The 21248-nt window shown below is 41.8% G+C and overlaps 1 protein-coding gene across 4 annotated transcripts in view; it reads right to left on the bottom strand.

The window, feature by feature from the left end:
• Positions 1-19581, bottom strand: part of cat (catalase) — a 46305-nt gene extending 26724 nt beyond the window's left edge. Inside the window, exons 1-4 of one of the 4 annotated variants that reach the window (XM_041196954.1) lie at positions 19443-19575; positions 13914-14180; positions 13633-13804; positions 3446-3556 (exon numbers count right to left, since the gene is read on the bottom strand). In XM_041196954.1, coding sequence (XP_041052888.1) covers positions 3446-3556; positions 13633-13804; positions 13914-13961 — 331 coding nt within the window. In that variant the 5' untranslated portion in view covers positions 13962-14180; positions 19443-19575. Of the gene's footprint in view, positions 1-3445; positions 3557-13632; positions 13805-13913; positions 14181-16065; positions 17471-19442 lie in introns of those variants that run through there. The other 3 variants (XM_041196953.1, XM_041196952.1, XM_041196955.1) reach the window with 3 other exon arrangements.
• Positions 19582-21248: the final 1667 nt, after the last annotated feature.

Genomic DNA, 21248 nt, shown 5'->3' with positions numbered 1-21248 from the left:
TGGATTTTAATTTCATTTCCATCAAATGCAGCTTGGTTCCAAATGGTTGAGCAGCCAACTATTTCTGCAGTTGTCTTTTGTAAGGCTGGTTTAACTATTCCCACTGGATCAATATCACTACCCAGAATCAGGTCACTGTGAAAATGGTCTTCAAGCTTGCTGTGGAAAACTGCTTTTATTTCTGCTAGATAGAGTCTACTGACATGTAGTTTCCCTGTTCATGGGTCTTTCCTTTTGGATGATGATTGGGAGCGACAAGAGCATGGCAAGGTGTCATGGACAGATATGACACTGGCAACTGTGATGACAATGAATGACCTCTGCTGGAATTCTACATGGAGCATGAACTCAACATTACTAACTTTCTATTCTTGCAGAAAGCCAGATTTAAGGGCACCTGGAGGCACCAACATTTAAAGCACTGGCACCTTTCGCATTTTATTCTGGTGTGCCAATATAATGTACAGAATACACAACAAACTAGAGTTATGCCCAGTGCTGACCATTACAACTGAGTCACTAGGTCAAGTCTATACCAATGCTATTCTGAAACCAGCTTGGAGAGTCACAGGCCCTTTCTTACTTTAGTGTAGTTGATTTTAGGAACTTGCCATGTGGGCGATTGCATTATTCCAAGACTTGTCACACATCACACCATACTTATTGTTGATTTACTTTCATCTTTTAAAAAATGCTTCCTTTTAGGCAAGATGGCGTTCAGTTGACCTTCTCTCGTTATTAACTTTAGTTGTTAAACTACATACCTTGGTGGATCAATAGGTTTATGTTTTTGACACTAGCCCACTTAGTTTCAGAACTGTTTTTTGTGCTTTTATAGAGTCATGAGGGTTTTGGTGGACTTCACCTCAGAATGCATAGTTTCTGTCTTTTAGCAGAAAAGAAAATCTCTTTTTTGCAGCATTGAGTGTCTGCAGGTAACAGCCAAGGCTAAAGTTGTGGCACAACAATGGTAAATGCTGAGCTGCTCAAATCCCAGAGGGAAACTTGAAACAACTGCCACAACTGTTTTGCAATTTGTATTTTATTTTGAGATGCGTGCCTTGAATTCAGAAGTAATAGGTCTGCTGAGACAGAGGTTTTTTTTTTACAAAACTAACTTAAACATTTATCAATAGAACAAAAGATTGTAAGCAAATACATAGGTCTACAATTTACTACTATACTAACTGCTAACTCCCCTAATTAATCTGACTCCCATTTACACCTCTGTTAAGGCAACAGCAAAAAAACAAATGGATTAAACAGATCTAGGCAAAGCAACATGATGCCCTTAATAAGAGAATTCGAAGTGAGTTTTCTTAGCTCTGATTCCTATAGACAGCAGCTTAACACAGAGGCTGGAAGCTTTTCACAACTTGCATTAGATCTCAGAATGCCTTCCCCTTACAAATCTCATCTCCTTTCTACATGTTTCTCTTTTTAATGTAAATTCCATTGTTCCAATATGTCTATATAACTTTACTTTTCTCATAATATTAATCTTTCATAATGCTCATATTATCAGCAACCTTTAGGAAAAATAAGCACACTGTGGAGTTAGCTTCTTATGGCTAGGTGTAACATCTTACCATCTCTTTGAAATTAAAACTAACCGAGTTTATCAAAAAACTTAAATGTTCCTCACACCTCACATTGTAAAACTTCAGCCATGTTTACGTATTTAGCATGTCAAACCTAGCTTCTTGTTGATAACACAAAAGCTCCAGACCAACTGTCTCTAATTCAATCAAATCCACCACAGATAAACTAATCTAAACCTCACTATTAATCCACTTTTACAATAAATCACAATTATGAAAATTATATATTTCATGACACAAATGGTATTTTGATTTCTGATAAACATGCTTCAGATGCAAATTTCTCAAAAAGTAATATAGATTCTTATATAAATTGTTCAGTCGATGTGGTGTCGGCTGAAGACTTATCCAAATATCCTTTATCTGTTCTCCTAGAATGCTGTAGAATAATTGGCTTTCAGTAGTTGTTCAAAGGACTACTTCCACACATTTAAAAAAGAGAAATGGTTTGGAGCTGCTGTTTATTTTTAATTGAGGCTGTGCAGTTTGATGTAACATGGCACTAGATAGCCTGCTGTGGAGCAGCAGGGGTTCAGGGAATTGGCAGGTCTTGAAACCATACATGGGCAGCACCTGATGCTTTAGATCAGGGTGCCAACTGTTGCAGAGTAACATTTTACATTAATTTTTGATCTCCATATATAATTAGCAGAATAAGTAATGAACACGCACTTTTATAAGTTTGACAACTGACCCCACCTCCCCCTCAAGTTTTCCCATTCTTCCCTTCTTGCTTCCTACCTAGCAAGAACAGTAATTATTGACCTGGGTGTAGGAAGTGTGCATCGCAGAGTATGGGCACACACCAGTTTAGTTTGCAATACTGCTGCTTGACTTAATTTGTCTGAGTTATACTGCCCTGTTTCAAGCACTGACAGGATCTCACAAATATACAAAAAATGGTTTCAAAATTCAATTGGACTAGTGTCAAAAACAAGATTTTATTGGTCCACCAAAGGATGTAGGTCAACAGCTAAAGTCAATATCAACAAGAACTCAACTAAGCACCATCTTGTCTAAAAGGCTTAACTTTCTTAAAAAAAAATCAATAGAAAGCATGTTGAGACACAAGTATTGGAACTATGCAATTCCCCACATTTGCCAAGCTAAGGTAAGGCAAAACATAGCAAGGGGTTGGATTGTAGTCAGATAGGTAACAGGTCACCTTTTCTTTGTTTTATTCATTTTGGGGATGTGAGCATTGTTGGCCAGACCAGTAACTACTGGCTACCCTTCACTGCCTTAAGAAGGTGATGGCAATTCTACATTTCTGCTTTGGTACAACTGAGTGGCTTGAATGTAGAATGTTCAGAGTAAACGAGTCGCAACAGCTGGAAAGTGCAATATATAAAAACAGCCACTGGCACACATCACTGAATTGAAAGAGAGATTAACCTTTTTGAGTACTGAATGTCTTTTGAAACTTGCACGTTCGTTAACTGCTAAAAACAATTTTTCTTTCAGAAGCCAGTTAAGAATTAATTTCATTGGTATGGGACTGGAGTCACAAACAGGCTGAATCGAGTAAGGATGGCAGTTTTCCTTCCCTCAATGGCTGGGTTTTTATAAAAATCCAACAGTTTCATAATCACTTACTGATCGCAGTTTTATTTTTCAAACGGAATTCAAATTCTCAAACTGCCATGGTGAGATTTAAACTAATTGTCCTTTGGATTATTAGTCCTGGCCTCTGGATTACTATTCAAGTGTCACCACACTCCATTTTATTTCAAAAAAGAATTTGAATGAATATAACACCCTTAGCATGGAAAACCATTCTTATACACTTCACAAGTGTAATCAGACAAAACTGACCCCAAACCAAAAGGAGGAGGAGCTCTTACCAACTGTTGAGAAGCGGACAGACACAGATGTTCTCTTTCCAACTGGATGAAATATTTTGGCCTTGCAGTATCTTGAGATATCATGGGTCACCTCAAAGAAGCCAAAGGCACCTGAAAGAAATTTAAAAAGACATTCGTAACCTTCAATGATCTTCAGATTCCATTTTCACTTTAGCCACCATAATACAGTCACCTTGTCTGCAAGTACCATAAGGTTACTTCCTTTTCTTGTGTTATTAGGTTCAATGAATTGCAGCTCAAAACTGAACAGTTTGTAAGATCACAAGATCTTACAAAGCTCTAAATCATCTGTACCTGTGACTCTTGTAAGAAAAGTACTGCAATAATCATGGGAAAGGCAAGCGATGGCTTAGCGGTATTGTCGCTGGACTAGTAATCCAGAGACCCAGGGTAATGCTCTGGGAACCCGGGTTTGAATCCTGCCACAGCAGTTGGTGGAATTTGAATTCAATAAAAATTCAATTAGAAGTCTAATGACTATAAGTCTATGAAACCATTGTTGTAAAAACACATCTGGTTCACTAATGCCCTTTAGGGAAGGAAACCTGCCATACTTCCCTGGTCTGGCTACATGTGACTCCAGTGGCATTTAAGTGTATCAAACCACTACAATGCCTCAAAAAAAGGAATGACGCTGGATGGACCACCCGGAACAGCAACAGCAATCTCAGCCCTGTCGATCCTGCAAAGTCCTCCTTACTAAGGTAAAAGCAAAATACTGTAGATGCTGGAAATCTGGAATAGAAACAGAAAATGCTGGAAAAACCTCAGCAGGTCTGACAGCATCTGTGGAGAGAGAAACAGTTAACGTTTCGAGTCTGTATGACCCTTAATACCGCTCTCTCCAGAGATACTGTCAGACCTGCTGAATTTTTCCAGCATTTTCTGTTTTTATTCCTCCTTACTAACATCTGCGGATAAGCGCCAGTCTGGCAGAGCTGTCTCCCAGACTAGTCAAACAACAGCCTGACATAATCATCCTCACCCTCACAGAATCATATCTTACACATAATATCCCAGACACCTTCACCATCCTTGGGTATGTCCTGTCCCACCAGCAAGGCAGACATAGCAGAGGAGGCAGTACAGTGGCCCTGGGAGTCCTAAACATAGACTCCGGACTCCATATAGTCTCATGGCATCAGGTCAAACATGGGTAAGGAAACCTCTGCCGATTACCACCTGATGCCCTCCCTCAACTGATGAATCAGCGCTCCTCCATGTTGAACACCACTTGGAGGAAGTACTGAGGGTGCCATTGGTGCAGAATGTACTCTGGATGGAGGACTTCAATGTCCATCACCAAGAGTGGCTCAGTAGCACCACTACTGAACCAGCTGGCCGAATCCTAAATGACAGAGCTGCCAAACTGGGTATGCAGGTGGTAGTGAGGGAACCGAGGGAAAAGCTTACTTCACTTCATCCTCACCAACCTGCCTTCCACAGATGCATCTGGCCATGACAGTATCGGCAAGAGTGACCACTGCAGTCATTGTGGAGATGAAGTTCCACCTCTTCACCGTGTTGTGTGGGACTAACACCATGCTAAATGGGATGTATTTCGAAATGATCTAGCAACTCAAGACTGGACATCCATGAGGCACTGTGGGCCATCAGCAGCATAATTGTACTCGAACACAATCTGTAACCTCATGGTCCAGCATATCCCAAACACTACCCTTACCATCAAGCCAGGGGATCAACCCTGGTTCAATGAAGAGCACAGGAGCGCATGCCAGGAGCAGCATCAGGCGTATGTAAAAATGAGGTGTCAACCTGGTGAAGCTTTAACACAGAACCACTTGCGTGCCAAACAGCATAAGCAGCAAGTGATAGGCAGAACTCAGTGATTCCACAACCGATGGATCAGATCTAAGCTCTGCAGTCATGAATGGTGGTGGACAATTAAACATGTTCACTGGAGGGAGCTGCTCCACAAATATCCCCATCCTCAATGATGGAGGAGCCCAGCATATCTGCACTAAAGATAAGACTGAAGCATTTGCTTAAATCTTCAGCCAGAAGTGCCAAGTGGATGATCCATCTTGGCCTCATCCGGAGGTCCCCAGACTTCAGCCAATTCAATTCACTCCAAGTGATTATCAAGAAACGGCTGAAGGCACTGGATACTGCAAAGGCTATGGGTGCTGACAATGTTCGGGCAATAGAACTGCAAACTTGTGCTCCAGAACTTGTTGCGCTCCAAGCCAAACTGTTCCAGTACAGCTACAACATTGGCATCTACCTGGCTATGGGGAAAATTGCCCAGCTATGTCCTGTACACAAAGCAGGACAAATCCAATCACCTAATTAACATCCCATCAGTCTATTCTCAATCATCAGTAAAGTAATGGAAGGGGTCATGAATAGTGCTATCAAGCGGCACTTGCTAAGCTATAACCTGTTCACTGACGCCCAGTTTTGGTTCCGCCAAGGCCACTCAGCTCCTGACCTCATTACAGCCTTGGTTCAAACATGGACAGAAGAGGTGAATTCCAGAGGTGAGGTGGCAGTGACTGCCCTTGACGTCAAGGTCGCATTTGACCGAGTGTGGCATCAGGGAGCACTAGCAAAACTGGAGTCAATGGGAATCGGGGAAAACTCGCCGCTGGTTGGAGTCATACCGAGCACAAAGGAACTTGATTGCAGTTGTTGAAGGTAAATCATCTCATCTCCAGGACATTACCCTGAGGAACTCCTGCAGTGGTGTCTTAGGCCAAACCATTTTTACCTACTTCATTAGCGACCTTCCTTCCATCATAAGGTCAGAAGTGGGGATGTTCACTGATGATTGCACAATGTTCAGCACCATTCGCAACTCCTTAGATACTGAAGCAGTCCATGTTTGAATGCAGCAAGACCTGGACAATGACCAGACTTGGGCTGACAAGTGGCAATAACATTCGCACCACACAAGTGCCAGGCAATGACCATCGCCAACAAGAGCCTCATGATGTTCAATGGCATTACCACCACTGAATCCTCCATTATTAACATCCTGGAGGCTACTGTTGACCAGAATCTGAACTGGAATAGCCACATAAATGCTGTGGCTACAAAATCAGATCAGAGGCTAGGGATTGTGCGATGAGTAACTCACTTCCTGACTCCCCAAAGCCTGTCCGCCATATACAAGGCACAAGTCAAGAGTGTGATGATATAGTCCCCTCTTGCCTGGATGAGTGCAGCTCCAACAACACAAGAAGCTGGTCACGATCCAGGGCAAAGCAGCCAGCTTGATTGGCACCACATCCACAAACATTCACTGCCCCACCACTGACACACAGTGGCAGCAGTGTATACCATCTACAAATTGCATTGCAGGAACTCACCAAGGTTTCTTGGGCAGCACCTTCCAAAACCATGACCACTACCATCTAGAATGACAAGGGCAGCAGACAGATGAGAACACCACCACCTAGAAGTTCCCCTCCAAGTCACTCACCATCCAGACTTGAAAATATAATCGCCGTTCCTTCACTGTAGCTGGGTCAAATTCCTGGAACTCCCTTCCTACAGCCATGTGAGTGTACCTACACCACATGGACTGCAGCAGTTCAAGAAGGCAGCTCACCACCACCTTCTCAAGGGCAGCTAGGGATGGACAATAATACCTGGCCCAGCCAGCTAAGTCCACATCCCGAGAATGAACAAAAAAGGGTGATTTTAATCTTCATGCACATTGGACAAATCAGATTGGCAAAGGAAGCCTGAAATATTGGTTCAGAGTCTATTCTGAACAATTTCTTAGAACAGTACCTTCTGGTGCCAATGAGGAAGCAGGCTATTTTAGACTTGGTAATGTGCAATGAGGCACAATTAATTAATGAACTCAATATAAAAGGCTGCCTCTAGGCAACAGAAATGATAACATGGTAGAATTTCACAATCAATTGGAGGGTGAGAAGTGGGGGGGTTTAAGACCAGCATCTTAAACTTAAACAAAGGCAAATACAAGAGTACGAAGACTGAGTTGGCTAAAATGAACTGGGAAAATTGGTTAAAAGGTGGGAGTGTAGAGCAGTGGCAGACATTGAAGATGATATTTCATAACTTTCAGCAAAGGTATATTGCATTAAGAAAGAAAGACTACGATAAGGATGCACCATCCACAGCTAACTAAGGAAGTTAAAGTTAGTATCAAATTGAAAGAAAATCATATGTTATTGTGAAAATTAGTAGTAGGTCAGAAAAGTGGACAGATGTTAGAAACTAGCAAAGAATGGCTAAAAAAAAAAGGGAGAAATTAGATTTTTTAAAGGAAGCTAGATGGAAATACAAAAACATATAGTAAGAGTTTCTAGAAGTTAACTAAAGTGAGTATTGGTCCCTTAGGGCAAGACTGGGGAATTACAAATGGGAGCAAGGAAATGACAGAAGCATTGAACAAGTATTTTGTTATCTGTCTTCACTGTAGAGGACGCAAAAAAATCCCAAAATGATTGAAAATCAAGAGGTAAAAGAGAGGGAGGAACTTAAAATAAAAATCCACAATCACTAGGGAAAAGGTACTAAAAAAAGTATTAGAACTGAAGGCTCAACAGGTCCAGTGGTGTAGTACAGCCAGAGTGCACTAGAATGGCACTCCAGCACCTCCAATCAGGGCCTGGGGAGCAGAGTGCAGGGGAGTGGAATGCCGAGGTCCCAAGGAGGAGAAGCTGGCTGCGAGGCCCATTGCCCAGGGGTGCGATGCTGCAGAGTGGAGCCCCAGGTCCGGAGCAGCCACATGGGAGGAAGAGGCTGACTGCTGTGTGTCTGTGTGTATGTTGGGGTGCGGGTGCGTGCCGGGAGCACACGTGTATGGGAGCAGGCGAGTGAGTGTGTGCGCACAGGAGCGAGCGTGCGTGCGCGTGCATAGGAAACCCGTTTGTATCCAGGAAATGGGCCCCCCAATTCAGGAGTAAGCTAGTCCTGGCAACAGCTTCCACCCAGGGAGGCGCCACCTGACATTGTGATGCAATTGGCTACTGGAAGCGTCAAAGGGGAAGCCGCCATCGCAGCAGAATGTGGTGAACAGGAGTGCGCCACCAGGTCATTGGGAAAGAGAAACACATTCTGCAAGTTAATTCCTCAACCCAGCACTGAAGCAAGGCTATCAGTCCACTTCAAGCCTGCATTCCCTCAGGTAGAACAATCTAATCTGCTTTTCAATTAACATCCTTTCTTCCTTCCACAAGCAGGAGCGAATCAGGCAATGACCTCCATTATAGAATCTCAGCACCAGGGCTGCGACCTCTTTAGGCTTCCCAACCTGATATGCATTTTGTAAGAATCAAAACTTGGATCATGTAAAGCCAAATTCTTTAGGAATATAGAGGTTTCTCTAGCCTCAGAAGTTTTGTTAATCACTTGCTTTATCCTATTTGAAGCATAATCACAACACCCAAAACAAAAAGGCTATATACATTACGAAACGATGATAATTGGTCAGAAGTTAGGGTGCGTTGCCTTATTCAATAGATAGGATGGCAAGGAAAAAAGTGTGTTGTGGGTGCAGGCAAGAATTTCGTCCTTACTCAACATGTTGGGAAGAAATGAATTTAATCTTTAGCAGTACTCCTGAGATGATACCCAATTTCCTTGTTGGAACTGTAGAATTTCACAGCCCAGAAGGAAGCCACTTGGCCCATCGTTGTAATTGCAGAGCTCTCGGAAAGAACTATCCACATTGTCCTATTCCCATACTCTTTTTAATTTCAGGAATGAAACGCATGATGGATTTTATTCCTGCCACTGTTCCTGGTGGGAACAATATAATGTCCTAACAACCCCTCAATTCATTTCAATAGTCAGTGTATCATCAGCTTTCATTTGGTTGTGAAAATTACTACTGCAGACAACTTGGTGCCTGCTGTAAGAATGGTCTCAATTTTCAGGTATAAAGTAGTTTCAGAAATGGAGACTGGGATGTGCTGGTTGATGGAAATGAGTAATAGGGAAGAAACATAAGATTATTTATGTATGTCCTTTTCATAAATAGGAGAGTATGTGCTAAGTTGGAATCTAAACGTCTTCATGAAGGTACATAGGGAAAGTAGCCTCAAAAATAAATATTTCACAGAAGTATAAAACCATGGCAAGATTGCATGTATAGGTATCAAATACAGCTGAACTTAACTATAGCCACAATTGAATGCCAAAAATGCATTGGAAAAAACAACTGATCAGGTGACATTCTCATGGTAAAGCTTTATAAGTTCTGTTAGAGGCCAGAAAAGCCACATATGTCCTTTGAAAGGTTTAGCACAATGGTTAGGATTGAGTAGAATATGGTCAAAATGTTAAATGTATATTTTGTACTTATTTTCATGACTGAAGGTGATACAGTGGTAGGTACAAATACTTTAGATATTGACTCCTTAAAATGTAAATGCATAAATGGCTTTAGCTTGCTTTGAGGCACTGAAGATTGATGGGGTTGCTGGAACTGATAACATTTAACCTCAAATGCTGTAGAAAATAGGAGGTACTATGCAGGCCATTAATTTAGTTGACTAATAATTCTTTGAGACCTGGACTAGTTCGAAGTGACTGGAGAAAGAGCTTGATGCATGAATGCTTGCACACATGTGTCAAACTCCAATCACCGATATCTAGATAGGAACAAGAGTTGGCCATTCAGTCCCTTGAGCTTGTTCTGCCATTCCGTTAAATTATGGCTGATCGGTATCTTAATTCTATTTACCCAGTTTTATTCCATATCCTGTAAGTAGTTTTCTGTAATTTATGTTTTTAATAGGCTTGAATTAAATAATTAAACTATTGCATAATGAAACTCTAACTTTGCTAAAGGCTAATGATTTAAAATATCACATGATTCCAAATAAAATGCCTACTGGCACTAATATTTTTCACTTAAAAAGCATAGTTTTACTGATGTTTTGGGACTCAAATGATTAATACATATGAAAACAACGTAACAACAGATTTAGAAATGATATGGCCAACACATTTTCTTAGAGCTCCTGTACTTCAAAATTTCCCTCTACACCACTAGACAAGTCCCCTGGGACCTGATGCCTTACATCCTCGGGCGTTAAAAAAAGTAGCTACAGAGGTAGTAGATGCATTGGCTGTAATCTTCCAAAATGCCTTAGATTCTGCAAAGGTCCCAGCAGATTGGAAAATCACAATGTAACACATTTATTCAACAAAGGGGGATACAGAAAGCAGGAAACTATAAGTTAGCCTAACATTTGGGGGGGGGGGGGGGGGTGTGCAGAAAAGAAAATGGAGTTGCAGCCACAATCAGATCGGTCATAATCTTATCAAATGGCGGAGCAGGCTCGAAGGGCCAAATGACCTACTCCTGCTCCCAAGAACATCTGTTCTTCTGAACAAACGAATACTATCCTGTCAGGTTATCAATACTACCATCTGACCTACAGCTCCACTTGAACTCCTGAGGTCTCTGTTTAACTTACCCAAAGATTAATATCGCTTACAATTTGGGTTCCTAACACCTCTAGAATGATCCGGAGTTCCCGGAATCAGGGGTGCTTCTTTAGAGGTTTGTTTCTAGCAGCCCAGAAGATCAGGAAATTTAAATTTCCTGCAGTAGTCCACTGCTCCACCCCTCCCACACTGGCACTTTACTGACTGCTGTTAAAGCCTCAGGCTCAGTAGTCTCACCCAACCACCACCACAGAGAGCTATAACAGTGTGGATGTTACAGAAGTCAGAGGGCTGCAGACTTAGGAATCAAGAGGCTTGGGAATCACTTTCATGGAGTGTGTCAGAACTCCTGAGGGGTTCCAAAATTGATGTGGGACAGGAATGGAGGGGTCGCAAAATATAGAGGACTTTGGGGAAGAGAGAAACTGAGGAATTAGGGAATAGGAGTGTACAGCAAAGAAGGGGTCTACTGGTCTGGAGATTGAGCTTGGTGACCAGCATTTCACAGAGAGCTGGGAACAGCAATAGCAACATGGTGAGTGGAAGAGGCACTGAGAGAGGGGGAAAAGCAGGAAAGTGGCAAGTTAAACTTGGAGAACTTAATATGAGCAAGTAGTGAAAAATTGGTTCTATGATGGGCCGGTGGGGAACTAGGGAATGGCAACCAAGTTGGAAGAAACAATAGGGAGGAAGGAAGAAGGTTCTCGAACTGAAGGCTTAAATCCAAGGGATACTTCACCAGATGTGATGTCTGGAATGCAGGCTAAAGCTACATTTCAAAGAGAGCAGGATATATCTGAAAAGGAGAAATATATAAAGATTTGGCTGAAAAGGTTGGGTTGGGAAGACAGGCTAACGAGAGAATGCCAGCACTGGGGGGCAGGGGGAGGGGGGAAATTTTTCTTTATGAAGCCATGAGTTCAGTAAGTGGTTTATAAATGTTGGTGTCAAGCTGAGTTTAGGATGATGTGCCTTGTGAGCAATGCCCCAAACACTGAGCCCCTTAAGGAGTGATCGAATGGAGGTTACGATGATTAATGAAGTAGGTAGGGTAGATGGAGAGAAAATATTTCCTCTGATAGGAGAGTCCTTTGCTCAACTGTGTCCTTCCATAGCACCCAAGTGTCATGAGTCAAAGGCAGCCTTGATCACCCAAAATCCACATGGAGATATTTCTTTTTGGATTAAATTATTTGATGGTATAAGACATTTCCATATCTGCCAGAGAAATGGGTATTACCTTTCATAATCTGATTCTGATAGAAAAACAGTGCAATAATAGCCACCAAATATTCCACCAATTTTCTTAAAGCTACTTCAATGAGCAGCACAGCCCCAGCAACCATGGACAGTCATTTTACATGGGCAGGTAGCTGAATCAGTATCATGGCACTGTAGACAACACGACAATTCATGTGCAAATTTCCCCTCATTTTCCTGGATACACCCATGAGCCAGCAGACACATCAAGCAGCCTTCAAACATCATAACATTGGACACAACATTTAATGAATAGAAACCTGGCATCATGGATCTGAACCAGGATTTCTTGTCAGTTCTATCCATTTTTTTTTGTTTTGTCTTCAAGATGTTGACACTTACAAGATCACATTTACAGTCCATCCCTAATTGCCCTGAGAGGATGGTGGTATTTGTGCTGAGCCTTTTGCTAGTAACTGCACAGCTATATGGTAAAAGACTGGAATGTTCTTTCTTGAAAGACATTAATGAAACCAGTTTTTACAAACCAGGTTTAACAGAATTCTCTGTTCTGATGCCAGTACAGGGAACATAAGTTACCCGATTTACTGAATTCAATTTCACAAGTTGCTATGGTGGAAATTGAACTCTTGACTCATGGTCCAAAACCCATAACCAATGCACTACCATGCCCAACTACTTTGTGACTGTTGGAAAAATGGAGGATGTCCAAACTGAACATCTTTGGTCGCATTCAACTGGTACTGTTACTCGGGAGTAATTGTTGAACACAAAACAAATGCTCAATGAAATCATGGCCATCACGATTGGCTAGCCACATTAAAGAAAAAATTCACAAACCATTTCATCACAAAAAGACATGCCTCAAAAGGAAATCATCCCTTTGCTCAACCAGTTTGTAGTTTTCTTGAAATCCCACTTTCAGAAAGTTCAATTGAATTTTTTTTATTCTTTTAATGAGATATGGGGGTCATTTGGTGCCCATCCCCAACTGCCCTTGAGAAGGTGGTGGTGAGCCACATTATTCCTCTTTGGTTATTTAGGGGAGGAGAGGATTGAAGTCACATTTAATAAATGCCCTCGACAGTGAGCAGACTAGAGGCACTAATCAAAAAAAGGGGACAGCACTCACCTCTGCAGGAAATTATTGGCTAATTGGAAACCGAGCAAAAAAATTAAGGAGGCTCAGTGGGAAAAGATAAACAAATTCAAGCAACTCCTGGAATTCCACGGCACAACTTGTGATGCATGATGAATACTATAGCTCAAGATGGTGCAAACCCATCATTAAAACACTGCATATAGCTCTTTATAAGGGGATTGATGGAGTCAGTGATAACAATTTTCTAAAGACTGACCTTGAGCATTTCCTAATGAGTGTTATTTTATAAATTCCTATTGCTAAATGTCCTCCTGATACTCAACATACCTGAATTATAGTAAGATTGACAATCAGCTGTGGGTGGGACACAGTTTTACTGAAGAGCCGAAAGTTCCAACCTCCAATTCACAAATGACTAAGGTAATTCATTAGTCAACTTTAAACTCACCTGCCCCCTTTGCATGTACAACACGCTCAGGGATCCTTTCCCGGTCGAAGTGCGCCATCTCATCAAGAAACACGGAATCCTGAATAAATAGTGGCCCTCGAGGCCCTGCCGTAATGACATTTAGCTTGTCACCAACAGGTTGGCCTGCTCCAGTGGTCAAGGTATCTACATTCTAAAGAAATGATTTGAAAGTTACAAAACTCATGAAGGGACACAAGCCATTATAATAAGCCTTAAGCCATTGAAGGTGAAGCAAAAAAATATGGCAACTACCAACTCACGCAATTCTCTTTTTCTGGGCAGTCAAATTTCCTGGAATAAACCTTCATTTAACATCCAACTCCAGGCACACAAGGTTTGAACCATCTGCTCCAGTAGGCTGCTCCCCTTTCTGTTTCTCAGTTGGTTGGTCCAAAACAAATGCCTCAAATCTCCAGTTACCAGATGTAAACATGGGCTGAAAAATCTTTTGACCACAATTGTGTTTGCACAGTTCTAGATTTGTTGCCTTGCCTGTTTTAAATTGTTACGCGTCCAATCTTCTTGGTCTAAATACCAGAACACATTTGAGCTCCTGTAACATTCTAATTCGGGCTCTCCAATCTGATTTCACTTCCACTAATGACACTGAAACTGAACTGGCCAAACGCAGTATGTGACTATAATTCAACCTCCCTCCTTATCCTGCCAGCACTTTGTCAATTAACAAATCCTCCATTGAAACTTCATCTCCACAAACTACCTCTGTCATCCTGCTATCCTAAGGTTCTAGCCAGCCACAAAAAGGACAGTGCATTTACATCAGTGATTTCTCTTCCCATACCTCCGTGTAACTTACGTGTATTCCAAGGCGCTATCCTTTTCTTTAAAAAATTCATTCATGGGATGTGGACTTCACTGGCTAGGCCAGCATTTTATTGCCCATCCCTAATCGCCCTTGAGGATGTGGTGGTGAGCTGCCTTCTTGAACCACTGCAGTCCATGTGGTGTAGATACACCCACAGTGCTGTTAGGGAGGGAGTTCCAGGATTCTGACCCAGCGACAGTGAAGAAACAACGATATATTTCCAAGTCAGGATGGTGAATGACTTGGAGGGGAATTTCCAGGCGGTGGTATTCCCATGTGTCTGCTGCCTTTGTCCTTCTAGGTGGTAGTGGTCATGGGTTTGGAAGGTGCTGTCTCAGGAGCCTGGTGAATTCCTGCAGTGCATCTTGTAGATGGTACACACTGCTGCTACTATGCGCGGTGATGTAGGGAATGAATGTTTGTGGATGTGGTGCCAATCAAGTGGACTGCTTTGTCCTGAATGGTGTCAAGCTTCTTGAGTGTTGTGGGAGCTGCACTCATCCAGGCAAGTGGTGTGTATTCCATCACACTCCTGATTTGTGGCTTGTAAATAGTGAACAGGCTTTGGGGAGTGAGGAGGTGGGTTACTTGTCACACAATTCCTAGCGTCTGACCTGCTCTTGTAGCCACCGTATTTACATGGCTAGTCCAGTTCAGTTTCTGGTCATGGTTATCCCCAGGGTGTCACCCCTCATCACTTACAAGTTGCTGCTCAGCAACATCTGAAAGTACATTGTCGGTTTTCACACATGGGTGAACTCCTCTTCCTTTTTTCCCCTACATCCAATCTGACACTAAACATATTCACCACCGAAAAATGATCCAGTTACCACCCTACAGGGACCCAAACCTACTCAAACATTAAGGCTCAATTTTTCCAGTGCACTTATTGCTGCCTCCCACTTAAATAAACTACAACTTGTCAAGAACAGAAGAAAATGCTGGAAAAATACAGGTAACTCAGGATCTACAAATAAATGCAAGAGAGATTATTATTTTAGGCGCAAGAAATTTTCTCATCTCAAAAACTGTGTCTGCAAATTTCAACCAAACTATATATTTGCAACATTTTTTTTTCCAATTTCTGCAGTTTGTTTTCTTTCTAAATTCATCAAGATTACTGGGAATGTATCTTCTTCCACATAAAGTTCCACACTCCCAATATAACACTTCAGCCTTGAGAAGTATGCTAGGCTTTGTTCCCCAACAAACAGGTTACAGTCTCTTGTCTTCAGTACTTTGTTGTACAGTATATATTTTAACATTACTATTTTGCTCTTGTACATAGCTTCCTAATTATAAATAATAGAATTGTAATTTTTTTTTTAAAAAAGCTTTGCCAACTTGGCCTCTCATTTTTAGATATCTGCATATCTGAATTCCTAAATATTTTGCTCTGCTTAAAGTTTTCCCTTTTAAGTATAAATTTCCAATCCTTCTGCCCAAAATGTTTCACCTCATTTCTCCACATTAAATTGCAGCTAAACATTTTTTAAATAGATATATAAAATGTTCTCAACTCTGATCCCTGAAGGACACAATTGTTTACATTCCTCCAGGGTGAAAAACATTCACTGACCACCTACCTACCAATGCTGCCATATTCTGTTTAAAAGAAAAGGGACTTCATTTGATCAACAAGCTTCCTCTGCGATTAAAAAGACACGAAAGATGTAAGCTCCTACTTCCCTAGTTAACTTCAGCCTTTTTAAACAAGACATATAAAAAACTGTTACTAGATGTACGAATATTTAGGATTATCATGTACAATGCACGCCAAACTTCTTTTTTCATTACTGTCCTTTCAACTTGCTCCTACGCAAAATGCTTGAATCAAAAAATAAATTATTTTGTATCATGCAATGGAAACAAATATCAATCGCCAGCCAGTCTGCTGGACAGAGACCCATGTTGATATTTTTTTCTATGCAACAACACAAGACTAAACATGGTGAAAAATATCCCATTTAAGAAGCCAATTGGCTAGTGACTGATCCATTGTGGTGGGAGATAATTCAAGCATTCTTTAAACTACTCCTTCAGCCACCTGAAAATATATTTACGGTATATTTTTGGAAAGTACCTGGATCTCTGGGTACTCCAGGCAGTTCCAAACCAAACCTTTACTGTTAGGAACACATATTGAAGCAGATGTATTCAATTGAGAAGTTCAAAGAATATCCTGAACTGTAGGCTTGGATTAAACTCTTTAAATGCTTGTTCTAAATGGTGTTGACTCATGCACAACATTAACCTTATTTACAGTATGACACTTTGCCTTTCATGATTTGGAGACAATAGGAAAAGTTTAAAATGGTCTATTATCCAATAATCAGAAAACCTGAATGAAAAATTATAGAATTGGTGATCTTGCAAGTAAGGATTTTAGGGATGTTTTACATGTGTGGATTTTTTTTTTTAAAAAAGTCTTTGGTACTTTCCTCTGGCTCTTTAACATCAGCCTCTACTGTAGATGGACTTTGTGTAGTTCATGATGTTTCTTGGCCTGCCAATATCAAGGGAAAAGTACTGCGACAGAGGGGCTGAAGAGAAGTCACTGCACTATGGGTCACTTCACTGAACAAATGGTATACCCCATGATCTACTTAACTACAGACACAGAATAAACATCAGACTGTAGTTCAGACTATACAAATTTACTGAACACCAAACAGGTAAATGTACAATGCTCATATTAACTGCCTATTTACAGTTGTTATGAGATTTACTTTTCCCCCTTAAAATGTCTACAAACATTTCTCTTTTGCTTCCCTCAAAAAAAACTAACACGAAACGTGTTCACTTGCCGTTTAATGAATATCCTCCACTATGGAATCTCTGATTAGCTTTGTGGCCTTTAACTGACTGATGAGTTGATCTTTTGAGGCCCAATTTACTGCTCCAATTTTGATTTGAAGGTTGATTAAGGCTGGATGGAGCAGCAGGTCTTTTTCTGTGCATCAGTGTTCACTTCTTTCATAATATTAAAATCTGAATTTTCAAAATTAGTCAGATGGAGGCCATTCACAGGCTTCCAAACACTTCAGAGATGTTTCCCAGAGACAAATGGTGTTAGCTTTCATTACAAAGGCGTTGGGGTACAAGAGTACAGAAGTGTTACTACATATATACAGGCTATAAGTGAGATCACAGCTGGAGTATGTATGCAGTTTTAGTCTCCTTAACAAAGGAAGGACATAGAGGAAGTGAAGGTTTGCCCCAAGAGGAGTTAAGAATGGAATGAGAGGTCATCTAATTGAAATGCAGGGCAGGATTTTTACCTCATCGGTTGGGCGAGCCTAGGAACAGCCATGAAATCAGCCGCAATCGGGCCCTGACTGCAATTTCACACAGGCGGCACAATTAACAGCCAGCCAGTGTGAAAGTCACTCAGAGCCTCAGCAAGGAGCACAAGTGCTAAAGTGTGCACATGCGCGGGGCTGCACTCAGTGAAATCTTCCTGAAGGCACAGAGTTGCCTCAGGGAGCTAAAGGTTTGTTGACATTACAAATAAAGAATTGAAAACTAAGGAAATTGAGTTTTAAAAGTTATCTTGTTTTTAAAATCACTGGTTGAAACCTCACCCCACCTGTGGATGCGGTTTCGCAAAAATGCGAAGGCCACTTGGCCTATTCGCCCACCTGTCAACCGAATGAATGGATGGGCAGCTCAAAATTTGATTCAATTAATTAAGAACTTTAATAGGTCGCTTACTTGGTGGGCACACTGTTGCCTCGCGCACACACCCACCAAGCCAAATATCACGAGTGCATGATGTCAGGACTCTCACCCAACGTTGTCACGCACTATTTTACACTCATTCGGTTCAGGCACACACCCACCAAGGAAAAAATTCTGCCCATAAAATTCTTAAGGGGCTTGGCAGGGTAGATACCGAGAAAACGTTTTCCCTGGCCGGGGAATCTAAAACAGAGGTACAATTTCAGAATAAGGGGGTCAGCCATTTATGAGGCAACAGGAGAAATTTCCTTAAAGGTTTGTGAATCTTTGAAATTCTCTAGAAAACTGTGGGTGCTCAGTCATTGTATATATTCAAGGCAGAAGTCAACAGATTTTTGAGTACAAAGGGAATTACTGATTATGGGGATGATGCAGGTAGGTGGGCCAAAGGTAGATGATCAGCCATGATTTTAGGTTCTAAGAACCAAATGGGTTACTGTAGCTCCTATTTCTTATGTTATTGTGCAAGAGGCAGCATATAGACAAGAAAACAGACATGGGAATAAGGATGGATCCTCCAGGGACACCTACAAAGTGACACACCCTATTCATACTGGAGTTTGCTCAGCTTTTATTATCCTCTGTGGACTGAAACTTTTAAGTTGGATCCACTGAATTGCAGTCAGACAGACAGACACAAACATGCACACATACACAGCCAGAAACTCAGACAACAGCATTCACTCAGTTCAAAACAGAACTCATAAGTAGGGCCTGCAAAAAAAAAAACAAAAATCAGTCAACGTTCCTAATGCAAACACGTTTTAGTCAATGACACTTTGGATTGGACCTAATGCAAGACGTAAAGACAGCAAACGGATAGTGTGAATAATCTGTTCTTATTATAATAGCTATAACAAATGCCAAAATTGGACCTGGAATCTCAGATTAAGTCAATGCAGCTTCTACTGAAAGAACCTTTGTGCTCATGTTGCATTAAATGCACAGGGGGGGGGATAACTGGGGCACGGCTGGTCTTTTAACCCCAAGTCACCAGTCCAAATGCATTGCCCTGCTACCTCTTCTATGTTATCGACATGACAAACAGCGTGTTAAGGAGCACTACCACGAAAAAAAAACCCCACGGAGAGTGAAATCTCTCAAGGGGGCTGAAGATCCGAAAGCGTTAAGTAAATGGGATTCAATCTCCAGCACCTCCCCCAGCTGTGGGAGCGGGCCCCCTCAGCTCCCTAAACCCTGTGAGCGCCGGCCATCCCCTCACCTTGTCGGCTCTTGAATCTTGCCATTGCTTTAACTGGTCTCTGGCTGGATCCCTGGTCTCTGCCATCTTCCCCGTCTGAGCGTTAATCAACCCCTGAATCCCGCTCGCACTCTCCCCGACCTAAATCCTTGCCTCCAGGCCCCGCCTACACACACCCGCCTCTTATTGGATCACAAAGATGTCATTCAAGCGTAACACCGCCCCCCCGCGCGTCACGGGTGATTGACACCTCCCCAGCTGCACTCCAACAAGTATTTGAGCCTGCAGCGCAAAGGCCGTTTACCCTAATTACTTTGTTCTGGTTTACACAAGCCTCCTCCCACTCTCTAATCCTATCAGACCCTTTTCTCCCTCAGGGTAGCTGGGAGGGATTCAGATTCTTGAGGCACTGGGACCGGTTCTGTGCAAGGTGGGGCCTGTACAAACCGGACGGGCTGCACCCTGGCAGAGCTGGGACCAGTGTCATTGTGGGGGCTTTTGTAGTTCTGTTGGGGAGTATTTAAACCAGTGTGGCAGGGGGACGGGATCCCAGGAGTAGGATCAGATAGATCAAATTCAGATCAGAAAAATGGAGGTAGAACAATAGCTACGGACGTTGTGATAAACATGGAGTTACAGGAGAAGAAAAGTTTAAGTGTCCAGCAAGGGAAATTGTCAGGGTTAAACTGTTTATACTTCAATGCAAGGAGTATTACAAACAAGGTAGATGAGTTAAGGGCACAGGTAGACACATGACAACAGGATTTCATTGCTATAACGGAGACCTGGCTAAAAGAGGGACAAAAGTGACAGCTCAATATCCCTGGTTATAGAGTCTTCAGACACAATTGAGTATAAGATAAAAAGGGAGGGGGGTGGGTAGCACTAATGGTTAAAGGCTCAACTCCAGTTGTGAGAAGGGATGATATACTAAATGGGTCAACAAACAAGGCTTTATGGATTGAGCTTAGAAATAAAAAAAGGGCAGTCACACCCCTGAGGATATACTACAGACCCCCAAATAGTGAAAGGGAGATAGAAGAACAAAGGCAAATTTCTGCTTGTAAGAACAAGAGGGCAATAATAGTAGGAGACTTCAACTATCCTAATATCAACTGGGATTCAAACACTATAAGGGGTACTGAGGGAGAAAAATTCATGCAGTGTGTCCAGGAGAATTTTTTCAACCAATTGGTGACAAACCCAATGACAGGAGGTGCAATTCTAGACCTAGTCTTAGGGAACGAAGAAGGGCAAGTGGATGAAGCGACAGCTGACGACCATATCGGGGACAGTGATCACAATTCAGTTAGATTTAGCTTTACCATGGAAAAGGACAGAGATAAGGCAAGAGTAAAAGTTTTGAACTGGGGGAAGGCAAATTTTGCAGAAATGAGAAATGCCTTGGCTGAGGTGGACTGGACAGCACTGCTGGAGGATAAAACATTGGAAAACCAGTGGGAAGCATGAAAAAGCGAGATCCTAAATGTACAAAGTAGACATGTCCACTATAAAAATAAGAGTAGTACTGCCAAATCTAGACCCCCCTGGTTGTCTAGAGGAATACAGGGAAAGATCAAACAGAAAAAGAAAGCCTATGATAGGCACAAAGAACTAAGCACTGCAGATAGCCTAGGTGAATATAGGAAGTGCAGGGATGAAGTAAAAAAGGGAAATAAGGAAATCAAAGAGAGGGCATGAAAAAAGATTAGCAAGTAAAGTTAAAGATAACCCAAAGATGTTTTACCAATACATTAATGCTAAAAGATTAGTTAAGGAAAAAGTGGGACCTATCAGAGATGAAGATAAAAACTTGCGTGTAGATGC

This window comes from Carcharodon carcharias, chromosome 10 (assembly GCF_017639515.1).
Source record: "Carcharodon carcharias isolate sCarCar2 chromosome 10, sCarCar2.pri, whole genome shotgun sequence".
Taxonomy (NCBI): domain Eukaryota; kingdom Metazoa; phylum Chordata; class Chondrichthyes; order Lamniformes; family Lamnidae; genus Carcharodon; species Carcharodon carcharias.
Note: the sequence above shows the minus strand (reverse complement) of the source record. Positions and strands in the feature narration are given on the sequence as shown.